The sequence below is a fragment of the Centruroides vittatus genome, unplaced genomic scaffold, assembly GCF_030686945.1.
Source record: "Centruroides vittatus isolate TY-2023 unplaced genomic scaffold, ASM3068694v2 contig_634, whole genome shotgun sequence".
Taxonomy (NCBI): Eukaryota; Metazoa; Arthropoda; class Arachnida; order Scorpiones; family Buthidae; genus Centruroides; species Centruroides vittatus.
This window is the reverse complement of record NW_027122389.1, coordinates 943778-967765: the sequence shown is the minus strand read 5'-3', so window position 1 is coordinate 967765 and position 23988 is coordinate 943778. Positions and strand designations below refer to the sequence as shown.

Here is a 23988-nt window from a genome sequence, read left to right as displayed (position 1 = left end):
CGTTGAAAACTTCGGCCTCAACCTCGCTAAAAACGACTGTATACCTACTTTTGCAACCCCTGTATATAAATGAATGTTTGTTTGTTTGTTCGCTATACACTCCTAGTCTATTCGTCTCGTCTAGTTTGTCGTTGTGTTCGTTTGTTTTTCGCGCTGTTAAGTAGTATTAAGATGCGCACTCACGTTCAGTTTCATTAGTATTAAGTAGATATAAGTCCTCCTACAAACAGCCACTTGGCATTACCTTCTACGCTTTACTATTCGTGGCGGCACTGAATCATCGGTGTTCGCTACACTCGGGATTTCTTTTAGACCCTTCCGGGGACTACGGCTTTGCAGCCTAAAAACTGCACGCCAACTTCAAACGTAGAGGGTACTGTAGCCAAACGTTTGTTCGTTTGTTTAGTTAAGTTACGGCAACGTAACACTTGGGCGATCCGCTTAGGGGATTGCCTTCCGGGAGGTCTTTTTCGGGAAAACTGGCCCCTATTTAGGCATTCGGATGTAGAGAAACCCGTCCGAGCGAGGCACAAACCCACGACCGAATTCCCAGTATTCGGGGAACGAAGACTGCTTGGCCACTGGTGGGCCGTAGCCTTACGTACTGTACGCCGTTCAGAGGGATTCTATCTTTTTCTTCTATCTTATCTCCCCTTCCTCCATCCTTCTTCCCCTCCCTTTCCCTTACCCTATTTTCTGCCGGCTAAACACCTCGTGTACGGTTGAAGTCTTTCTCGAATGTATGTGTGTATGTATACACTCCTAGGCCTTTCGACCAATTGCTACGAAAGTCGGCAGTTACGATCAAATACTTCCAACTTAGTGTCGTACAGTACATCTCACTCCAAAATGTCTGCGAATCAAATTAATTTTTATTTACATTAGATTTTCTGAGTTACACGTAGCGCCATCTCTTGGCAAAAAACTAACAAAATAGTTAAACTAAATATAATTCTTACAAAGAAAAAGGATATAGTAGACCCTCGATTATCCGCATTGTTCAAAATAAACAAAAATTTTACAAATTTGCTGATCTGCACTTGGCAATTGCGACACTGTTTATGTACTGTACGTGATGGAACGCATAACTTTTTTGTCCCAACAACGTCTCACCCGGCACAGTGGTCCTAAACTTTTTAATACATTTTGCGTCGTAATAAAAATATAACTCGACATACATCTTATATATAAAATTCTCGTGTCACAATGTTAGTTACCTTACTCCTCCGAAACGGCTTTACCGATTTTTACCAAATTTTATATGCATATTCAGTAGGTCTGAGAATCGGCTACTATCTATTTTTCATACCCCTACACCATTTCCTTCCTTTCAAAAATATATTTATATATGGATTAAGGCTTTTATGTCCAACAGATGGCGCTACCTTCGGACGACCTAAGTTTGCTTTTCTGTGAGAATGGACTGAAGCAGATCATTTTCTATCTATCTATATAAATAAAATATTTAATATAACGTATAATACGTATAATATAAGTATAAACGTATAATATAAGTATAAATAAAATATAACGTTCGTTTGTTCCTACCGATTCCTTTGAAATTTTGACACAACGTTGCATTCGAATACGCACGTGTTTTTATATAATATACATGTCGAAATTCCCCCCAGTGGGGGGAGATGGACGGGATTAAGGCTTACCGTGAAGAACTCGGCTTCTATTATACTATTTTACATGCGGTTTTTTGCGTTTTTAATTGCGTTTTAATAGGTTACGTCAACAGAATATACACTAAAAAGGGATTTTTCGATATTCCCCAGCGGGAAAAGTGACGGGATTAAGGCTTACTGTGAAGAACTCGGCTTTTATTATACTATTTTAGATGCGTTTTTGATTGCATTTTAATAGGGTACGTCAGAGAGAATGTACACTAAGAAGGGATTTTTTGAAATTCCCCCCACGGGGGAAGTGTTATACATTTATAATAGATACATTTTGAGCCACAACAACGCGTGGCCGGGTCAGCTAGTATTTATAAATAATTTATATTCAAATTACATCATTTCTATGGTCAAGGGCGATGTAAGGCACGGGCGACGTGGGCCACTACCTACGGCCCGGCGGTCCGAGGGGCCTCGCGCTTCGAAGGTTTACGCATTACTTAAAAGCTGTGAACGCGACGAAAAAATTTTACTCGTCATAAAACGATAAATAGTTTGCATTTTTACGAATAAAAATTTGTCAGTTTCAACTGCTTTTTATTTTATAAAATCCGTCTTCTCGCGCCACCAGAGGGCCTTTAAACAATAGGCAGCGTTAGTGCCGGTCAGTAGTAGTACAAATTCAAAACGAACGTTTGTTTCTCGAAAATTTGATTACGATTTAAATACAGTCAAGGGCGTCACCAGAGGGGGGCAGAGGGGCAGTTGCCCCTCCCTAGACATGCGAAAAAAATTATTTAAATGCGAAGTCATTTATTGCCCGATTTATAATTCCCGCGCGATGCGACTTGAAACGCACACCTATGCGTGTTTATGTTGAATGTAAAAACGATGCCATGCATTTGTAATAAATATAATTTTTTTAAATCATAAAGTGAGCATTTAAAGAGAAATTTAATTATTCATGGTTGGAAACGTACTCGCCGTGGTTGGTATATTCTCGATGCCAAAAAGGTGGCTTTTGTAAATATTGCACGTTGTTTCCGCCAAATCCGAGTTCCGTTAAAGGTGTATTAGGGTCATTTATCGTAAAACCATTTCGTAAGTTTAATGATGCTCACGATCAATGCAAAAAGCACATGAAAACACACTTTCATAAGGAGGCACTGGAAGCTGCTAGATCATTTTTAGGAAATTTGCCTGTCGATGTGCAACTCAATAAATACTCTCAGAGCCGTATTGAGGAAAATCGAAGAATTATAACGTCGATCGTTTCTTGTATTACATTTTGTGGATCCCACGACTTAGCGGTGCGAGGTAAACATTATGGTGAAGGAATTCTTGAGGACTTGTACCAGCTGCGAATTGATGCGGGAGATGTGGTTTTGAAGAAACACATCGATCATGGGAAGAAAAATGCAAGCTATCGATCGGTTGATATCCAAAATGAAATTATTAGCATTTGTGGAGATGTGCTTAAGGAAGATATTATAAAAGAAGTAAAAGAAGCAGAAGCATATAGTGTATTAGCAGACGAAACAGCTGACATTTCTGGAACAGAACAGTTATCTATTGGACTGCGTTATTTTCATGAGAAAAACAACGAAGTCCAAGAAGTGTTTGTTGGATTTGTTGAGCTAAAAGGTCTGGATGCGAAATCTATCGCACAAACCATTGATGAATTTTTGACAAAAGAAAAACTTATTCCAGTAAAATGCGTTGGATTAGGATTTGATGGTTGTTCGACAATGTCCGGAAAAGAAGGTGGTGTACAAGCAATCTTACGCAAAAAATACACTAAAGCTTTGTTCTTTCATTGTTCTTCGCACAAACTAAATCTAGTAATCAATGATCTCAATGCTCTGCCTGAAATTCGGAACACCATAGGAACCACGAAAGACATTATTTCATTTTTTCGGGAATCAATTTTGAGGAGGAAGTTAATACCTAATATTTCCACGCTCTGCGAAACAAGGTGGAGCGAGAAACATAAAACCATCAGAGTTTTTAAGGATAATTTTCATGTTATAATGGAGGCCTTAGAAACTTTATCGCGTGATGGAAACAGCGCGACTCGAAATCGTGCATTCCAGCTCCGTGCCGCCGCTTCGAGAGTTTCGTTTATTCTGTGCCTTTTGTCGATAGCCAAATACTCGGTTTTGACGGAACCCGTGGTAAACGTACTCCGGTCTGTAACTTTGGACGCGATCGAGGCCTCGCAGCACATTACGAACATTATGCAATTGCTTAAAAGACACCGCGATGATGCCGATAAAGTCGCGGATGAAATTTTAAGGGATGCTTTTGTCATTGCAAAAACACTCGGACTGGAGGAGGACGTGACATCAGTGCCGCGCATTTTTGGAAGTCAAAGTTATCGAAGCAACCATCCAGCAAGAAGTCCTTCAGAATACTGGAAAAGGTCTTTAATAATACCATACCTGGACTCCATTATTAATTCTCTTAAAGGACGATTTGCAAAAGAAAATACTCCATCAGTCGCATTATCTAAATTACACCCGGCGCAAATGCAAACCACGTCCATGGAAAGTCTCACAAAAGCTTGCCAAACTTTCTCTCAATTTTACGATTTACCAAACATAAAATACGAAATTGAACTGTGGCAACAATTGTGGCAGGATAAACCCAATGTAACCGAGCTGGCCGTCGTGGATGTTCTTAAAGTAACGAAAACTTTCTTTCCCGAAACGAGTAAAGCGCTAAAAATTTTGATTACTCTACCGTGCACAACGTGTATTGTAGAGCGATCTTTTAGCAGCCCGAGACGGACGAAAACCTGGCTAAGAAGTACCATGGTGGAAAGTCGCCTCAATGGTCTCGCAATGATGAGTGTCCATAGAAAGATCATCAATGAGAACATAAAGGATTTTAATAATAAAGTAGTAGAAAAATTCACCAAAAACCCAAGAAGATTATGTTTTAATTAAAATAATCTTCTTAAGCTTCTTAAAATTTATGAATCGTTTTTATTTTACCTACATACAATTCATATCATCTATCAATTTATATCATCTTGCCTCCCCTGGCCCATTGGCTGGCGACGCCCTTGAATACAGTACAGTATTTTTCGATTATCCGGACTACCTTCACCCCCAGATAGTCCGGATAATCGAGGTTCTACCGTAATTTTCAGAAGTATATATTATATTCACCGACCTTCCGCGACAACGATATACCGCGAAATAGATGCGCCGTTAATGCGACAGCGCGTGCAGCGCCGCCCCTAGATTTTGCGGGGCCCTTTCTAAAAATAAACTAAACTATTAGTAAAAAAATCAAATAAGTAAAATAATTAACGTTAACTGTTCAAAAATTTATTTAAACAAAGTTGCGGAAATTATAAAACAAAAAGTGTAAAAAAAATTTTTTAAATTGTATGTCTGTTTTTATTTATTTTTATCTTAATTTTTTAAACGAACCTTTCGCACTATTTTATGTACTGTTAATTTTGCGGGCTTTTGTTTCGGCAAAACCTTTTATCGAATCATCGCATTTAATTTTTCACAGATTTCGTGCTCGGTAGACGAAAGTGTCAGATTTGTTAATCGTTCCCGCGACATTGTTGTCCGTAAATACTTTTTAATTAGTTTTAATTTAGAAAAGCTTCGTTCTGCCGATGCCGTCGACGATGATATTCTTAAATAAACGGCCAGATTTGGAAGAGTCGTGCGTATTTCTCGGCATATTCGAGCGCTGCGCCGGTGTTGCATTTTCACTATTAGTACAGATCGAACAAAAAATTTAATTTTTTCGTATAAACCGACTCCATTTAGATCACGATTATCGCGCCTTAATTTTAAATCTAAATCCGTGCAAAACTTTTTAAGTCGGTCGTCTTTCGTCGTTCGCAATACGGCGTAATATTGTAAAGAAATCCGAAAATAATAATCTGATTTTCTCGGAGGGGTGGGATGTTCCGGGATCGTCTTCCGATACGGTTGATAATTCTTTAGTTTTCTCGTTTGCGCTAAGAAAAAAAAATCTTCTCGACCTTATTCGTCATTTATAGCTCCATCTTCATTCGATAACGAAAGTAATTCTTTGTACGTAATTTGTAACTCTTCTTTATTTTGTACCCTAGTTCTAGCTATAGCCAGATCGTTTTCTTCGTTATCAGTTTTTAAATATTTTAAAAGACTATCTTTTTGGTGACTTTCTTTTTTATTTTCGACACGTTTTCTTTTCTGGTTACCACTTAAATAATTTGTATTTTTATCACGATCTTTATAAATTAAAAAAGTACCATTAAGCGGCATAAATTTGTTCGATTAAAACATTTATTAGCTTACGATATGCTCGAGTGTATAAATGTCCCGCGCGACGCTAACTACATCGACCCGACTCGGCGCCTAGTTTTGTTGGTAGGTTACGTACTGCCAACTTACAATTTATATTATGAAAACTATTTCTTTTCTCTCTATTATTATTTTGATTCTAGAAATCGAGATTCTTGAGACTTTTTCGGTGTACCTCGCAATTATATTTTAAAATGAAGTTTTACGTCGAAATACGAGTCGTTCCGTTTTAATTATAAAACATTATTACGCCGCATCCTCTTACGAGCGGGGCCCGGAGCGGTTGCCCCAATCGTCCGGCCCCGGGGACGGCCCCGAATGCGTGGAATGTAGTAGGGTTTTGCCCTCGTACTGTCCGTATACGTCGTGCTTTTTCCGTTAGCGATAGAGTCGAGCCGCTTATCTAACTCCGTCGGGGGAAAATTTTGAATCGAAGTAACGTTACTTTCGTTCCGAGCCAGAAGTTCTTATATGGATTAATCCGGGCCCGCCGCCACATCCGTTCTCGACTTTCGTCTATCTAACTCGGGGCCTGGCCGCCCCAAATTGTTTCGCGGGCCGCTTTGATCGCGCGTAACGTTACGGTGGGTCGCAATTTAGTCAAACACGCTTTTAAAAAAGTAAAACGAATACAAAATGAATAAGATTTTATTGTTATACCGAGAGTTCGTACTCGCACTCGCGCGTTATAACAGTGATGCAAATTTTCATTTATTTAATTGTTTTGGTGTAGGCGTAACGGGAAAGAAAAGTTTTAATACTGTAGATATATGATATCGCTTAGCGGGCCACGCAGTTTAACGCGACGGGCCGCGGGTTGGCCGGGCCCGATCTAACTCTTTCCTCGAGATTAAGGAAGGACGGATAAATAGGTGACGACGGTGGAAATTTATAGGTCTACGATTTTTCGAAATAATGCGAAAATGCGATTAGAAAAGCGAACGTACCGAACACCCGTATAAAGCAAATACTGCAATATAATATAACAGAAGGGTTAGAAGTACGAAAGAATCTAATAATCGATCTTTGCCGTTACTTTTTGCCGAGCAACGCCGGGCTCGTCCGCTAGTTTATTATATTTCGAGTGCCGGACGGAAAAAACTTTTCTATAAATGGACCGGGACCGATGGGGATAAATGTCGGGAACCCGCGTATTAAACGTATAAGGCGAAATTCTCCGGTCGTATTTTATTTCTGGGACGAGCCCCTACCCGTAACGACCGTCCCGTTACGTCCGGGGCAACGAGTAAATAAGCGTGGGATTAGCGGGAAGTAACGACCGGGACCTTAAAAATAGACGCCTAATTTCGAGAACTTATTATTTATTAATAGTAATTAGCAGTGACGATCCGGTGTTTGCCGGCGCTTTGTGCCCGACCGACCGGTAATGCTACTAGGAAAGTCTCGGGCCATTAAACTTCCGTGCCGACAGAAATTAGGATGGAAACCACTTACACCACTTACGTAAATTTATATTTATCAAAACGAACCTCGAAGTCCGGCGGGTTACGGTCCGTACGTTTTTTTAACGCGCGAAGAAAAAGATTTATTTTTACTTTCCCGGCCGTCGGTCAAAAAATGATTCCCTCCACATTTTTACACTTTTTGACTTAGGACACCTCGAAACGTCGAGAAATTCAAAATAAATAAAATAAAATAAAAATTGGGGAGTAATTTCTGTACGTATGGATGTGTGTGGGGCACGATTTCGTTCACCCTCTTCGAAGCTTTTTGTCGAAAATTTCTGAAATTTTACAGGAAAATTTGTTTATTAGAGGATCGACGCTATTAAATTGTGGTGGTTAAAGATCGAGGGGGTGGGAGATAATGGGGTGGGGTGTATTTCCGGTAGGGTCGGACTTAATGACGATTTTTACCGGTTATTAGCATTTACAATTCTATTTATAAAACTCGCCGTGCTCAAAGTTAAGCTTTTGGTCTCTATAATAGTTAAAAATATAAAAAGTTTTAATAAAATGTGATAACGGGTGGCGCCACCAAAGTTTTAAACGTTGCCGGTTTATTTATTAAGACAACTTTTTTCGGCCCGTCTTTCTACGCAATATTTTTATTTTTTTCTTTCCTAGGAATAAGTAATAGTAGGTGTTAGGAATAGGAAATACTATAATTTGGCCAGTGGGAAAAAGACGCGCACTCCGTTGTTTAGCGCCGGTTTTTTGGACGTTATAATATAGTAAATTAATACGGAGCCGGGTAAATTCCGGTACCGGCGACCGGCTTTTGTTTTTCTTTTCCGGAAAATTGCCGTCTAGCGCCGGAACTCGGTCTTATTAATAAGACGATTTGTAAAATGTTCCAGGGATTCGATTGTTTGGATCCGTTCGTTCCGATTTTGGTGGAAAATTACACGGAAAAGGAAATAGACAGCTGCCTGGACTATTACGTAGACAGAATGTGGATTCAAAATGAAAACGGTGGGTTTAATTCTTGAGCGACGCGCAAATTAGCTTTGGGATCCCACTCGAGATTAAGGAATAAACCAGTAATTCTTTGTTTTTTTCCCCTCAGGTCGCGGCGAAACGGGAAGGAAAGAATTAAAATTCCTCAGCGGCTACAATCCCCGAAGTCTGCAGAAAATCTGCGCCCCTATCTGAGGTCTTTTCCGACCTCTTAACCTAATTGTAAACATTGTTAAATATTTGTAACTTGGAAAAATAAAATGGAAACTTTTACCCGCGATTCCTTCGTTCTCGGCGCCGGCGAATAATTCTAACCCGGGAATTCTTTCCTATCGAATTTTTCCCGATAAACCCGAACCTTCCCCACCGCCGTTAGACGACGACCGTTCCTTAATCGTAGACGAATTAACCAAAGGGCGCGACGGTCGTTCCTCCCCGCCCGGAAGAGTCCGAGTCGGGTCGCGGGCTGCCGGAAACGACGCGTCTGAAGCGTTCGTTCCCCTTCGGACGGACGACAAACCGGAAAAATGCGGGTCGGAGGAACGGCCGGAGCTTCCGTCCGGAGAGACGGGAAGGAGGCCCGGACGGTCCAATTAAGGGGATAATGGGGTCCAAGGTCGAGCCGCGGACGGCCGTCAGAAGGGTGGAAATGGCGACCGGCGTCTATCGGCATCTGAGACTGGTCTACTCTCTGCTGGCGCTACTGGGCGCCGTCCTGGCCCTGGACTTCTACCTGACGTTGCGCTGGGCGGGGGAAGGGCCCGCCCGGGAAGGAGGCCTTCGCCCTCCCCCTCCGGAAGGGGAGGCGCCGGCCCGCCGGATCAAGAGAAACGGACGACAGTACGTCACCGAGGAGAACGAGCCCAGCGTGGAGTTCTTCCCCAAGCCGCAGCCCACCGACGAGGCCGACGGATACGTCTGGCTGACCTCTTACTCCAGGATCCCGGTGAGTGGCCGGGGCCGGGGCGGCGGGCCCCTCCCCTGGGCCTCCCGCCCGGTCTCTGACCGCTCCTCTCGTCCCCAGCTGGCCGTTCTTCAAGAGTTCTGCTTCTCCACCAAGGAGTTCTGTCCTCCGGGAGATCCCGGACCTCCGGGCATCGCGGGTAAGTAGCGGGGGAGCGGTCGGCGCCCCTCCGCCCTCCCTGACCTCCCCGTCCGCAGGAACGCCGGGTCGAGTGGGAGAGAAGGGCGACCGAGGAGACAGAGGACTTCCAGGAGACCACGGACCCCGAGGAATGGCCGGACAGCCGGGCGGACCCGGGCCCCTGGGGCCAAAAGGTATTTATTCTTTTCGTTTTTCCACCGGCGTCGGCAAACGACGATAAAAGCGGGTTATCGCCGGTTTCTCGATTTATGGATTTCGGCCAGAAGTCTGCGGGGGGGAAGATCTTCCCCCCGGCTACGGAAACGGAATTCAATTCTCGTAATTGTAAAATGTTTGCGTCAATATCGAAAAACTGTTTCCGGCGCGGACGGTCGACCTCTTTATCAGACTTTAATCGGGCCCTTCCCCGAACCCAATTAAAGGATTAAAACTCGTTCGTTAATTGCCGTTAACTGGGACGTGAACGAACGCGTCCATTATCCTTCGGTCGGCGTTTCGATTCGAGTCCTTGGTTCGGCGTGGGACGGGTCGACCGGAAGAGAGGGACGAAGATCCATCCTTGGGCTCGGTTATCGGCTCCGGCGTCGTTTCCTCGATCGACCCGGGAGCGGTCGACCTCGTACTTACCGAGCCGAAAGTCGGTCCTCCGTGGCGAGGGGAAAAGGGGGCGAAATTACGAGACGTAATCCTCTCCGCCTCGGAAAACAGGGATGCGAGAGCGGAAACGAGAAGGTCCGACGGAAGGAAAACGTAAAGGGCGGGGGCATTATCGTCCTCCGGCTTTCCTCGTTTTCTTCTCGTTGCCGGCCACCGGATAACGGTCACGCGCCGCGCCCGCTCGGGCGAGAAAGCCCGACACCGGCCCTTTCTAATCGATTTTTGATCGACAGGAGAACCGGGAATTCCGGGCACCCCGGGTCTGGACGGGAGGGACGGACTTCCGGGAGTGCCCGGTCTGGACGGAGTGCCGGGAAGAGACGGAGTGGACGGAATTCCCGGCAGAGACGGCATTCCGGGAATACCCGGCACCCCGGGGAGACCCGGACTCAACGGGACCAACGGTAAGAATCTCCTCCTCCTCCTCTCCGCTCCTTTTCTCTCACCCGACTTTCTCTTCCCGTTGCAGGAATCCCCGGCTCTCCCGGACCCAGAGGACCGGTCGGACCGGCCGGACCCACAGGTAAGCCTTTCTTCGTCTCTAATAACAAACCGAGGACTGCCGCCGGTTATTTTCGTTACCTTAAAACCGTTTACGATTACGGATAAAGGCGGCCCGGTTCGTCTCCCCGCAAATTCTCCCCTTTCGGCCCGACGCGCGACTTGGCTTTTTATCCGGACCCATCCGCGAGACGGGAAGGAGGTTTCTGGCAAAATGTCGGTTTCCCACCGCCATTCTTTCCGATAAAAGAAAACTCGGCTTTAACGAGTTTCCGTTTCTTATCGGATTTATTTCGACTGCCAAACGGAGCCGAGTGCACCGGGGTTTTTCGTCCTCCGTACCAGAGGCAAAACGACAAACAAAAAAAAAAAAAATGTAAATACTAACGACGAATAAAACGTCGTTAAGTCCGACACTACCGGATATAAAGTCCATTTCCTTTATCTATTATCTGTTCGACGTTTAACGGGGCCCGCGGGCCCGAACCCGGAAAATATGCAAAATGGAATAGAGCGACGAGTAACGAAATTATTATAAACGTTAAAGGATCGAAAGATTGGTTGGATAAATTTTATTAAACATAAATATAACAATACGAAAGGCGACTTAAATCGAGAAACGAAATTAGAATCGACTTTAGTTAACGACGGACGACGGATCTAAAGTTTTTTCTACGTTTTCCGGCCGAGTCGTTAACTAAACGGTGGAAATTGAATTCGTTTAATAAACCGCGTAAGAAGCGTTATCGTAAGATCGGTGTCTACGGTTCGAAACATTTATCTTATTTTCTTCTAGAAATGGCCTAAATATTCGGCCTTACGTCCTTCCGTAGGAATAAATTTCAAAAAACGTTCGGTCGGGCCTCGACCGCAAACGCTAATCGACGCGTACGGAATACTATTTCGATTGCCGTAACTCTTCGACCACGAAAGAAAACGTTTTCCCTATTATTTCTTGGCAAACGTTGGCGGATAAACGAGACGACGCACCTCGTCTTTCGTTACCGTAACTTTTTAAGCGTTCTTAAAAGAAAGGATCGTATTCGTTTAAGTTCTGAATACCTAAATAATTTCCATTCTTAGTAGATCCGAGCCATCGATTTGTAAAAGGAAGTCCTCTAGACGCGAGAAATTCTCTCGCTTCCGTCCGGTAATGTTTTTCGTTTCGTAATCGAGTCGTAATTCGCGCTTCGATAGAACCGAGACTTTTTTCGCTCGAAATAAATAGTTAAACACTCTTTTCGAGTTCTACTTTGTTGGCGAGATTCGATTCGTTCCGAACGCTTCCGACGGTCGAATCCCGAAGGCGAGAATCGATCGTGGTTAGAAAATAACGGACGAACGCGTCCGGTCGACGGCGAGTGGCCGAGCCGTCGGCGCCCTATTAATTCTCCCTTTCGTAGACGACGTCGGAAAGATCTTACTTTCTGCTTTCGCCTCTCGATAAACGCCGACCGATTTGGCGAAATTTGCGTCTTCGTTACGGCAAACGCCGGCGTCGAGTTCTTAGCGCGTCGTCGCTTTTCTTTCGTTCGGCTACGTCGGCGAATAAAAGCGTAATCTCGATTCCGCTAAGAAATTTAAAATTTTATAATCGGCGTCGTTATAATAATAAAAAATATTTTTGACATTCCGCGCGTAAAATTTGACTATACGCGTTGTTTTTAGTGGGTTAAGTACGATTATAAATACGAGAGTGCGCGAAAATGGTCTAAAAAAGCGCGTCGCAACCGAAACGATACTTGTAGAGTATCGTCCGGACGGTAGACGAATAGCGTCGGCAACTCCGGCGCGCTCGTCGTCGGCTCCGACGGCGCTTCGTGCCCCGCCGTCGTCACGCGCGCGATCGAGCGACGTTGGTCACCGCCTCCACCCGCACTCGCGCCCCGGTCGCCTAAAGTACTAGTTTGAAAATTCGAGTTAAAACGGAAAAAACTTACGAGTATACGGAGTAAAAAATTTTTAGCGCGTTCTACGTTACGCGTAACATTTATTTTATTTTACCTTCGAAGTTACCGATAATAACAGAAATTTCCCACTCGTCGGAGTTGGGAACTTAAAAGCGCGTTCGCCCGACAGATCCGCCAGTTCCGTCGAGGACCGAACTGGCGCATCTTTCGCGTAACTACGGCTTAATAATGGAGTCGTATTTTTAAAATGTAATTAACGAGTAAAGAATTTTTAAAAAATTAATAAAAATCGGATTGTCGCGATACGCTTTAAGTCATTCTAACGAACGTAAAAAAACCGAATAACGTTTGTAATAAATCGTAAAGTAATTTCTTCTCGAATATTTTTTTGCCGATCGGAGCGTAAATTGAATTTTTCTCCATTTGTGTCGGAAACCGCTTAAATTTTTTATGGCCAAAGACGTCATTAGTCTCTTATTTAATCGTTTTTTAGTATTATTTATACGGGTACCCGTTTTTGTCGAATCGATTATCGAAACTTAAACGACGTGCGGTACCCGTTACGCATTTTTGAGCCATACGGCGAGACTGTTCGTCACCGTTTACATTTATCTCGCCGCGCCATTCCGGAAACGGTGTTATTTTTGGCAACTTGGATATTTTTATCGATTCTTCCGCCGCTTTTCGCCACTCCAAGGAACGCGTTCACGCGTTTTTCCAGTTAATTAAACGTTAAATAATATCGCGTATAAAAATACTTGGCGGTGTCGATAAAACCATCCGACCGAGTAAGATTATTACGGAAACGCTAGAGCCGGTATTGTAGAAAAACAACGTCTTTCGTTTCGGTCGTTCGTCGTTACGCGTAATTCGAGTCGGTGACTAATTTGAAAAATGTTTTCTTTTTTGGCCCGTCTCGTAAGACCGCCTTTATTATTGGTCGATTCTCCAACTTTTTCCAATTTTGAATTCGTTTCGACAAATTATTGACTGTTATCGAAGTCGGTAAAGTGCGCGTACCGATATTACCGACGATCCGATTAATTAATTTTAAAAAATGTCGGCGAGTGTACTTCCCGGTCGGCTACTCGTTTTTACTCAAACGTTTACGCGTAGAATTTTTGAATAAAAATGTGATTATTAAATAAACGTACATTTAATTAATGGCAGCTCGAAAATGTTCGACGAGATAATCGCTTACCGTAATTAATTCTTTTAATTAAAGGAAATGTTTAGCGGAGAAAGCTAATTGAAAAAATTGACAAACGTTAACCCTTCGTTACGAATTCCTTAAGGGGGCCTCTCGGCTTCGCTCGGCCCGGGGCCTGGCGCGTACCCGAGACGGGCCCGCGTTTATCGCCGAAATTTAACGGCGGCCGTCTTTCGAGTTTGGCGACTTTCTCCGGGACGTAATCCGAAATGGCGGGAGGAGCCGGAAATCGACTTCGTTTCGCCTTCCCGTAATCCGTTTCCGTCGCCCGGAGTGGAGCGGGGCCGTCTCTTCGTCGACCCTACGTTCGCTCGGACGCGGGCGGTTTCTAGAAATAAAACGACGGACCTTCTTTTAGTAATCGAACCCGGACGCGGTGCGCTGACGGGAAAATGTCTTGGGTTTTTTAGGACTTCCCGGAGCCAGAGGACGGAAGGGCGTTCCCGGAAAAGCCGGAACCCCGGGTAAGTAAAGGACTGGGAGGAAAGTGGCGCTACCTAGGCGTTTTGTTCATTCGGCCGTGGGTTTCAGGGGTACCCGGAATCAAGGCCTGGACCGTCAACGGCACGGAAGCCACCAAATTGCTGGGTAAGAAGCGCTTTTGTCTTTAATTCCGAGGCCCGCAGTCGCAATTAGTCTTTTCTCGGGTTTAGTTCCCCCGTCCATCGTGGACGTGCAGCAGCAGACCACCGTCAGCGTCCAGGAAGGAGAAAACGTGGCGTTGAAATGTTCGGCCACCGGAATTCCCGTCCCCGGTTACTCCTGGCGAGCGACCGACAACTCCACCATCGCTCTGGACTCCTGGAGACGTGAGTAGGCTCGGACGGGAGGGATCTGGCCGCATCCCACCGTCCCCTTCTTCCTTTGCAGTGTCGTCGGTGGAGGGAAATCGCCTCGACTTGACTCGAGTCAACCGAGACCAGATGGGCACTTACGTCTGCATCGCCTCTAACGGAGTTCCTCCTCCCGCCTACAAAGAAATCAAACTGGAAATAAACTGTGAGTCGTTATTTACTTTTTCAAATTTTCTTTCCTCTAAATAGGACCGGGCGATATTATCGCTCCGAGGTTCCGTTAAACTCTGACTTCCTCCGTTTTTCGATTTTTCCCACCCGACGATTTTATCGGAATGGCCGAAATGTCCGGTTTAACTCGCATCAGTTCCTCCCCTGATCAAGATTCAGAATCAAATGGTGGGCACCAGAAACGGAAGTTACGCCGTCTTAGAATGTTACGTGGAGGCTTATCCCACCGGCGTCAACTACTGGTTGTACGGAGAAAGCAGGCTGCTGAACCCCAACTGGAAGTACAAAATAAGCCACAAGGAAGACGGTTATCGCACCACCATGACCCTCAACGTCACTTACGTCGAACCTTCCGATTACGGACTCTACAAATGCGTCAGCAAGAACTACAAGGGGAAGACGCACGGTGTTTTCACCGTCTTCGGTGAGTGCCGTTTTTCCGTCGGTTTGCGCCTCTGCCGCCCGTCGCCGTTCTTCGAATTTTAGCCCGGGAGACGATAATAAGTAACCCGTTGGAATTTTAAATTTAGAAATCGACCCGTCCATCCCCACCAGGAAGCCGCCGAAAGAACCCACTTTCGTCGTCTACGGGCAAGGTGAGTATTCGCCCGGCGTTCTCTCTCCGTTCTACCCGACCGTCTCACTCCGATCTCGTGGCAGCTCCGCCTCCTCCCGCCGTGGAAACCGAATGTCTTCCCTGTCCGCAGTGTCCCATCACCCACAGCTGTCCGTCGCCGGATCAAGGTTCGATTTCTTTCGGGCAAAACCCACCCGTCGCATTTCTTACTCGACCGTTTTTATTTCGCTTTACAGCCGGACACCCCGATCCCGGACACGTGATCAACGTGGGACCCGTCAACGAAACTCTGTGGAGGTCGCTGCCGGCCCGGACCGAAGGTGAGAATTATCCGACATTTCGGTAAACGATAAGTGATTTTTGAAGCGGGTAATTTTTAACGGTTCGTTCTCTCCAAGACTGCATCTTGAGCCAAGTGGGAAAACCCGTGTTCTTCCGCTCGACCAAAATAGAATACGGAACTTGGATGCAAGACACGTCGCCTCTGTACACGGAACAGAACGAAAAGTTTTGGGTGACTCTGGACAACGAGAAAACGTCCCTGTACGAGTACGACCGGAAGGACGACGCCAAGAAAGACGGCTACAGCCGAAAATATTCGCTGCCCTACGCCTTCACGGGCAGCGGCCACGTCATCTACAACGGATCTTTCTATTATCAGCAGGAGGGCACCAACAAGATCGTGCGCTTCGAGATGGCCACGGAGACCACGGGAGCCCTGGTCATTCCCGACGCCCCCTACCGCGACTCTCGCTATCTGTACAACACGCGCTACAACTACGTGGATCTGGCGGCGGACGAAAACGGACTGTGGATCGTCTACGCCAATCCCGTAAACAACAACACCATGGTCATGAAGTTCCATCCTTATAAACTTCAGACGGAATTCGTGTGGAATCTGACTCTCAACCACAGGAACGTGGGCGAGATGTTCGTGGTGTGCGGCGTGCTATACGTGGTGCAGAGCGTGACCGAGCGGAACACCAGAATATCGTCCGCTTTCGATCTGTATAAAAACAGATCGGTGGAAGTGAATCTGGATTTCACCAATCCCTTTCGCCAGAACATCATGATTTCCTACAACCCCAACAGCGAGGTCATTTACACGTGGGACAAAGGAAATCAGCTGATCTATCCTTTGAGGTTCGTTCCCAGAGGAGACGAAGAAGACAACTGACCTTCCTCGAGATTTTCTTTTTTTTTTATTTTTACCGATTTGGGCACGGCTTAATAAAAATTGTTTTTAATTTTTTAAATCGCCTTCGACCGTCCGTCCAAAACCTATTTTTCGTTTTTCTTCGACGCGGTAATATCGGTTTCTTCCGTCTTTTCGAGCTCTTTCCGCCGGCGGGCACCGATACGGCCTTCGTAATTACCTAACGGCGGCCACGAAATTTTCCCAAGGATCGTCCACCAAAAGTACGTCGATGCCGATTGGGCCACTGCTCCGGTGGCGCGTTATAGTTTCGCGGGGCCGTGGCCAATTTGATTTTTGGGCTACGGGGCCCCGTAGGGTGTCGACTCGGGAATTTGTCGGCTCGAATCTTTTCTCGTAAAAGATTGGTTTGGGGGCCCTTTATTCCCGTAAAATAACGCGCCACTGTACTTCTCGCCCGTGGCGGAGCCGGTGTAAAGCCGGATGCACACATGCGGCGCGGCAAGGAAAAGCGGCAGAACGACGTCACTTTTTCTCGCCGCAGAGGTCTATTTCGTGCCGCTTTTCTCGTGCCGCGAAAGTTGGTCGAATTCTATCTTTCGCGGCGGCCGCCGCCAAGACGCGTTTCTTTCAGCCAATAACATTTCGTCTGGCAGTCACGTGAGAAAATACAATCACGCGGTGTTTTAATGGCGGAAAGTTCGACGCGGTTAACCGAGATAACTAACATCAGAATAAAGAGGAAAGAATAATAAATTTAACACAAATTCTACACAGATACAGTAATCATATATTATTTAATTCAAAGAACAAAACAACCGAATCTTACTCGAAATAGTATTCTTTATCGAGAGATCTTAATCGAAGAATAAGCCTATTTTGTACATCAGTTCTTTATCGATCCAACAAAATATCTCGGCAAGATTCTTGCCAATACGACATCTCTAATCCAAAATATTCGTTCGAATCTTCGACGAAATCTTCTAGCTAAATAAAACGAGCCGTACAAAACAATTTGTAAACACGTGGATAGCGGAGCGTCGATATCGTTCGCCATCTGGAATACTGAACGCGTGCGCCGAAATGTAAACGGTTTGCCGCTTGTGTGGTCGTGCTGCCGCGCGGCGAAGACGCGTTTGCGTTACCGCTTTTCCTTGCCGCGCCGCGTGTGTGCATCCTCCTTAAGGCGTTAGAAATTGCCCTCCGCTCTGCACGTACTACGCCGAGCGGAATCTTGGCATTTCAAACAACAAACGTGCCCGCGCATATTCTAGCCGGTCACACGAGTACGAAAACTAGAAAACTACTTCGACGACGTCTCGAATCTCGCGGAAGCGAGGAAAAAATGCAGACCGAATTTTCATTTATCTAAACCTTTAAGATAAAACGATAATCGTCGATCAATCTAAACTCGCCTCGCTCCGAAATTAATCGAAACGAAAAATGACCCGATGAAAGAATTTTTCCTAAGGCCTCCCCGGAATAAGAACGAAACCGAGGTTAATTTGTCCGCGTTCCGCGGTAAACCGTATTTATGAAATTAAGCACCGGTTCAGAAATATCTGCCATTTTGTCAGGCAAAATCATCTTACATTTTCGTCTATATAATATGTATTGTTTGTTTGTTTGTTTGCCACGCCAACTCGCTTCTAACTTTCACCGTGTCGTACGTACCATCCCGTAATACCCACTTGGTTTTTATATATAGATTCGTTCGTGTCTACGCGTCAGATTTGCTGGCTTTAATTGTAGCGCCATCTGTTGACAAAAAGTAAAAAAATAGTAAACCAAATATAATTCGTACAAAAAAGGATATAATCTATATATATAAAAACGAATGTATGTCTGTGTGTGTGTGTGTGTGTGTGTTTGTCCTTCGTGCATTACCACACCATTTATCCGATTGTCACGAAACTTTGGGAAGTTCTTTAATACATTCCCGCGAAGGTTTGTGGCATATGTGAAGATCACCATTTCCCCCCTTTCAAAAATATATTTATATATGGATTAAGGCTTTTATGTCCAACAGATGGCGCTAACTTCAGACGACCTAAGTTTGCTTTTCTGTGAGAATGGACCTAAGCAGATCATTTTCTACCTATCTATATAAATAAAATACAACGTTTGTTTGTTCCTACCGATTCCTTTGAAATTTTGACACAACGTTGCATTCGAATATGCACGTGTTTTTACATAATATACGTGTCGAAATTCTCCCTACGGAAGGGAGATGGACAAGATTAAGGCTTACCGTGAAGAACTCGGCTTCTATTTGTACTATTTTACACGCGGTTTTTTGCGTTTTTAATTGCGTTTTAATAGGTGACGTCAACAGAATATACACTAAAAAGGGATTTTTTGAAATTCCCCCACGGGGGAAGTGTTATACGTTTATAATAGATACATTTTGAGTCACAACAACGTGTGGCCGGGTCAGCTAGTTTTATATATACGTTACGTTATATCGTATTCACTTAATTACTGCCACGGACGGATGGTAGCACTCGCGCGCGTCTAGTCGGAAAGGTTACGCTGTAAAAACTACGTACCGTACTTGGTTTTCCGCATTTCGGACGTTTTCGTTTTCGATCGGTACTTTCTGTAAAAAGCGGTATTTTCGCATTTTTACAAGAGGTTGTTTTATTACTTTTCCGGCCGTTACGTTAGTGTATAACGAATACTAAATTTAAGCACCGTTTAATTAAAATTTCGAGCGCAATCGATTTGTTTACTATAATCTATTCTATGTTTATTAAATAATTAAGAGATCAGGGAATAGGGACATAAATAAAACCCTGTTGAAAGAGCCAGAATTTTACTTAAACAAAAGTTTGACCGAACCAATCACTCGCTCAGTACAGTGGGAAACTGATTTCCGTGTACACCTGGTATTAAAACAAATTAGTTAGAAAACAAACGACGAACAAGCTACTTAGTATTAAGTTTAACATAGTTAGATTTTTACAGCCTTTTTTTTTTTTTTTTTTTGTAACTCTTTCCGCCCAGTGGGCACTAAGAGGGCCTCTTACAGCAAGCCCATTATGGGTTCGGCCAGGCCCACAATGGGGCGGCCGGGTGGTGAGGGACGGGGACCGACATATCCGGACGGACCACCCCCGAAAAATTCCTGGGGATTTTTCGACCCGTCCGGATTCGATCCCGGGTCCCCCAGGGCAGCAGGCTGCTAACCTTGACCGCTCGGCCATCCGCCCGCTTAGATTTTTACAGCTATGGTGAGAGACGTTTAAAATTTACAACAGCCCTGTGGCGTCCTTTGAGATATACTAGTGAGCGACAAAAAAAAAACATTTGACATAAAGTAGATACTAGCTCAGCCAATAATTAGTCTAATTCACAAAATAACACCTTTTACTTATAGCTTAGAATATTTTATTGAGAAAACTAAACGTTTTCGGCTTACTCAATAAGCCATCTTCAGGTTCTAACTTTCGAAAAAAAGAACATTATCGTTCCACTAAAAGAATACAATTGTTTAAAAAAATTCAAATCATTACTAACGGACAAAAAATAAAAAGGAAGGACACGATAATATAAATAAACAAATATACAAAAATAAATAAAAACAATGAAGGAAGAACATGGTCATATAACCTATTGAGATCCACTACTAAAAAAAATTTTTTTTTTTTTGATGTTTTGTTATATTATTGACCTTTGGGTGTCACTTGTTAGTAAATTATCATTTTTTTCAATTTTTTTGTATTCGGTCATTAAAAAATGGTATGTGTCATATATGACACAATGGATCTACTTGTACAAAATGCAAACTGTTCTGTTCATGTAAAAATGGTTTATTTGACTGTTTTTATACAATAATTGACATTTTATATTTACATATGACATGCTTTGAAGCACTTTTTATTTGTCACAAGGCACAGATGGATTTTGCATTTGATACAGTACACTGTAGCTCATACACTTTTATATCAGTGCATTTGGCTGCAGTGATTTTTGCCATTTGCAATGATTTCTGGCATGCGTTTTGCTCCACTTTTGCATTGTATTTTTCTGGGATGTAAAGTTGAAGTATTTTTTTATTATTTTCCTTTTCTTCGTCATCTTCACTATTCATTTTTTTATTTTCTGTACTATCTGAATGTAATAGCCATTTTGACACTTTTACTTTAATTTCAAATATTGAAGTGAGTTATTCTTCTTCTTTTTTATTGCTCTGCTATCTCTTCTGTAAACTATCCAAAAATTTTCATTTCATCAGCAGTAAAGTTCAAAAGTTATTCCAGGTGAATCAGTGATATTTGATTTGTGCATGTCATCATCAAGCAATGACATCAAAGAGATTTTCAGAAATATAATTTAAGAAATATTCTTCAGACTCACACTCCTTACCCTTTCGGGGTTCTTCCTGAAATGCAGGAGCTGGTAGCAAGGGCTTAAATCTATTTGTATGGTGCCATGGTGGAGTCTGTTACTGCACCGATGTCAAGAAATCTTCCTCTATTTACGTAGCTGAAGAATCATTTTCATCATCGTCAAATGTATCATCTAATGACTTACGTTCTTCAGGACAATTTGGTTGATAAATGTTCTGACTGGTTCAAATGTTTGGTCACTGTCTTCGTCACCGGACCTGCCTTCCAGTCCACACAAAATTCTATCAATATCAAGCGTCCTATCATGTTCCTTCCTTATTTCATCTGTTCACACTGAAAAATTTATAATAAATGTCAATGATTTAGTTTTAATATATGATTTATCATATTAATAATTTATAAATTCTTAACAAACAAAATCCTGCAGACCAGATAAATAACTATACAAAAACAAATGACAGAAATTACTTTATTAATTTATTAATGAAAATAAATAATTATTTTTATTAATAAATTAATTTAATAAAAAATGAAAATAAATAATAGAATACATATTGCTGACTAAATGACAAAATAACTATAAAAGTAAATAACTTGCCAATATGAAAATAGTTCATAGGCTGTAATGTAATTATTGTAACACTAAGAACCAACGTGTCATATACGACACATTCAAAAGTTAGCTCATCTCATGAAATACTGTTATTAATTACTTTTTAAGTAGAAATAAGTCGAAACCAGTTACTTTGTACTCGAATATCTGTAGTCGTGGGAAAACATTGGAAAGACAAATTTTTACGACAACGGATACTTAGATCGTAAATTTAAGGAAAATAAATTCTAGAGCTTTTTTGTACCTTGTGCGTTTCATTCATTAAATTTGGTCGTAAATGATGATGCCAAAGTAACAGTTAATTTTTTAACACTGTACTAGAATTGTACACGTTTTTTCTGCATCTCCTTACAGATGGGACGTACTAAATCGTAATATCACCGGTTTAACATCGAAATCCGTAAGTAATATAAGACGGGAGAGCGGAATAAACGCGGAATAAATATATCAAATATTTTAATGGAGTTTTTTAAAACTCCTGTCAACTATACAGAACTATCGTAAAAACGTGCCAGTAAATTCCTTTCGGTTGGATTAAGTTATAAATCTAGTCCAGGGTGGGCAACCTTTTTTATAACACGGGCCAGAATAAATTTTACGTTTTTTCCGCGGGCCGTAGTAGTTAATCGACGCCTTCTCGCGACTCGTAATTTTTTAGTCCGCAAATACGAAATAAATAAATAAAAAGTTAATTACTACATTTATTTTTTTTATCGTTTTCGAAAATTACAAAGAATTGGAAAAATAACTAATTAATAGTTATTTTTCCAATTTAATAATCTATTAAAGATCTCGCGGGCCGGATAGAAACTTTTCGCCAGCCGTAGCTGACCCGCGGGCCGGGGGTTGCCCGTCGTCGATCTAGTCTGCTCGCGATTCGCGTAATCGGGCGAGGGCGGCCGAATATCTAGCAGGCAGGCGGCTAACGGCCCACAACCGGTCCGGGATATAAAATTGAATGCTTGATGGTGTGTCGCTTCTACCGGCTAAACTGTGACGTTGGTGCTCCGTAAAGCGCACGCGCCGATGCCTATAATCTGGCCGATTGGAAGTTGACGGGCGGGCGGCTAACGGCTCAGAACCGGTCCGGGATATAAAATTGGACGCTTTACGCGTGTATTGCTTCTACCGGCTAAACCGGGTGAGGTTGGTGCACCGTAAACCGCTTGTGCGAATGCCTATATAATCTGGCCGATTGGAGACTGTCCGGTTTCGACATTCCTTTCGCCACCGAATTATTCGAATATACAATAGCAATCTTATCGTTTTTTTCACACGTAGTATAGAAATTTGTAAAAGATACATAATGCGGTTATAATAAAATATTAATTTTAATTAATGCAAAGTACGTTAAAATATGAAAATTTATATTTTATAAAATACGAGGGAAGGTCGTTGGAAGGTGGAAGGGGCGCTTCCATCGCTCGCAACGACGGCACGCCACTGCCGCGGTCACTCTCGGTACTGCGGAACGGCAATTTTGATGAATTCGGCGCCGTAAAAGCGGGAAAGCGGTTTTGTCGGTGAATTTCCGAACACCCGTCGTACTGGTTTTAATTACTTTATCACGTTTTATCGTCTGTTTCTATATTGAAAATGTTTTATTGATATTTATTTCCGTCGATATAGAAAAAGTAAAAACGTTTTAATGAATCTAAAAGTGTGCAATTTTAATATTTATCGAATCTTTAAAAATTAAATTTCATTTTAAACTTTTTGTTTTACGCGGTTAACCGATTTGGCCGGCGAGCTTCTACAAATTATACAATTCTGTCCATTGCCGTAACGCAAAACATTTGTGAAAACAGAGAAATCCATAACCTCGAAACATTTCGTTTAATTAAACTTTAGACTATAACGGTGCAAATTTCCTACGGGATACGATGCGTAGGCCTACACGAACTATAGCTGGGAAATACCGATGTAATGTATTTATTAATTTCCGTTTTGCTTTCGCAATTCCATTGGATTTGGGCTCGAGACCGAAAAGTATGTCCCAAAATAAGAGCAAAGACCCCTTTCGTCGTCTCCGAAGAAATCGCGCGACGACGACGCGACAACGAGTCCGGGTATTTATCGACTCGTTCTCTCTGTCGGTTCGGCACGCTCGTAGCGATAGACTCTTCCGCCGTTCTACGCTTTTGTAAAATAGTTCTAACTCGGCTAAATAAATTGTTGTTATTTAACGTTTAAATGCGTAGTGGAGCGCGTCGTTTCCGGCGCGTGGTCTCTCTACTCCCTCCTCCGTCTAGAACCCGACTATCGTCGTCGGCCACCGCTGGCGCCGGACTTACGTGCGGACTTAAAAGTCGCAATTCGGTTAACGCGACCCAATCCCGAGGACTTCGGTGCCAATTTCTAATTCGATACGCAATAACGAGGATCAAACGGTAATAAAAGCCAGAATATTCTTTATTGATATTTGAATATTCGAATTACAAAGTTTTTGAGACGATCCGACAGAAATTAAGGAAGCGAAACCGGAAGATGGCCGATATTCGGTCCACCTCGGAGTCAAACTGCA

At 43.2% G+C, this 23988-nt stretch overlaps 2 protein-coding genes across 3 annotated transcripts in view; both read left to right on the top strand.

The window, feature by feature from the left end:
- mRpS29 (mitochondrial ribosomal protein S29) overlaps positions 1-8631 on the top strand; it is a 56091-nt gene extending 47460 nt beyond the window's left edge. The window contains exons 12-13 of the mRNA XM_067275789.1: positions 8259-8373; positions 8468-8631. Of these exons, the coding sequence (XP_067131890.1) occupies positions 8259-8373; positions 8468-8553 (201 nt within the window). The 3' untranslated portion in view covers positions 8554-8631. The remainder of the gene's footprint in view (positions 1-8258; positions 8374-8467) is intronic.
- A 293-nt stretch (positions 8632-8924) lies between these two features.
- On the top strand, positions 8925-16599 carry LOC136979760 (gliomedin-like). Of its 2 annotated transcripts, XM_067275788.1 has the most exons (14): positions 8926-9304; positions 9383-9461; positions 9520-9636; positions 10354-10524; positions 10590-10643; positions 14152-14205; positions 14273-14329; positions 14395-14550; positions 14612-14740; positions 14903-15190; positions 15297-15362; positions 15427-15510; positions 15580-15663; positions 15742-16599. In XM_067275788.1, exons 1-14 carry the CDS (start codon positions 8963-8965, stop codon positions 16518-16520), a joined length of 2460 nt encoding a protein of 819 aa, XP_067131889.1. In that variant the 5' UTR covers positions 8926-8962; the 3' UTR covers positions 16521-16599. The 2 variants fall into 2 exon arrangements, with proteins under 2 accessions (XP_067131886.1, XP_067131889.1); XM_067275785.1 differs by having other exon boundaries at positions 8925-9461.
- Positions 16600-23988: the final 7389 nt, after the last annotated feature.

What these genes read in the sequence shown, in the direction of transcription:
- LOC136979760 (XM_067275785.1), top strand. Translation starts at nt 8,963, where the DNA reads ATGGGGTCCAAGGTCGAGCCGCGGACGGCCGTCAGAAGGGTGGAAATG. An exon ending in GGAAGCCACCAAATTGCTGG is followed by an intron (nt 14,330 to 14,394) that starts GTAAGAAGCGCT and finishes TCTCGGGTTTAG; the next exon opens with TTCCCCCGTCCATCGTGGAC. An exon ending in CTGTCCGTCGCCGGATCAAG is followed by an intron (nt 15,511 to 15,579) that starts GTTCGATTTCTT and finishes TTCGCTTTACAG; the next exon opens with CCGGACACCCCGATCCCGGA.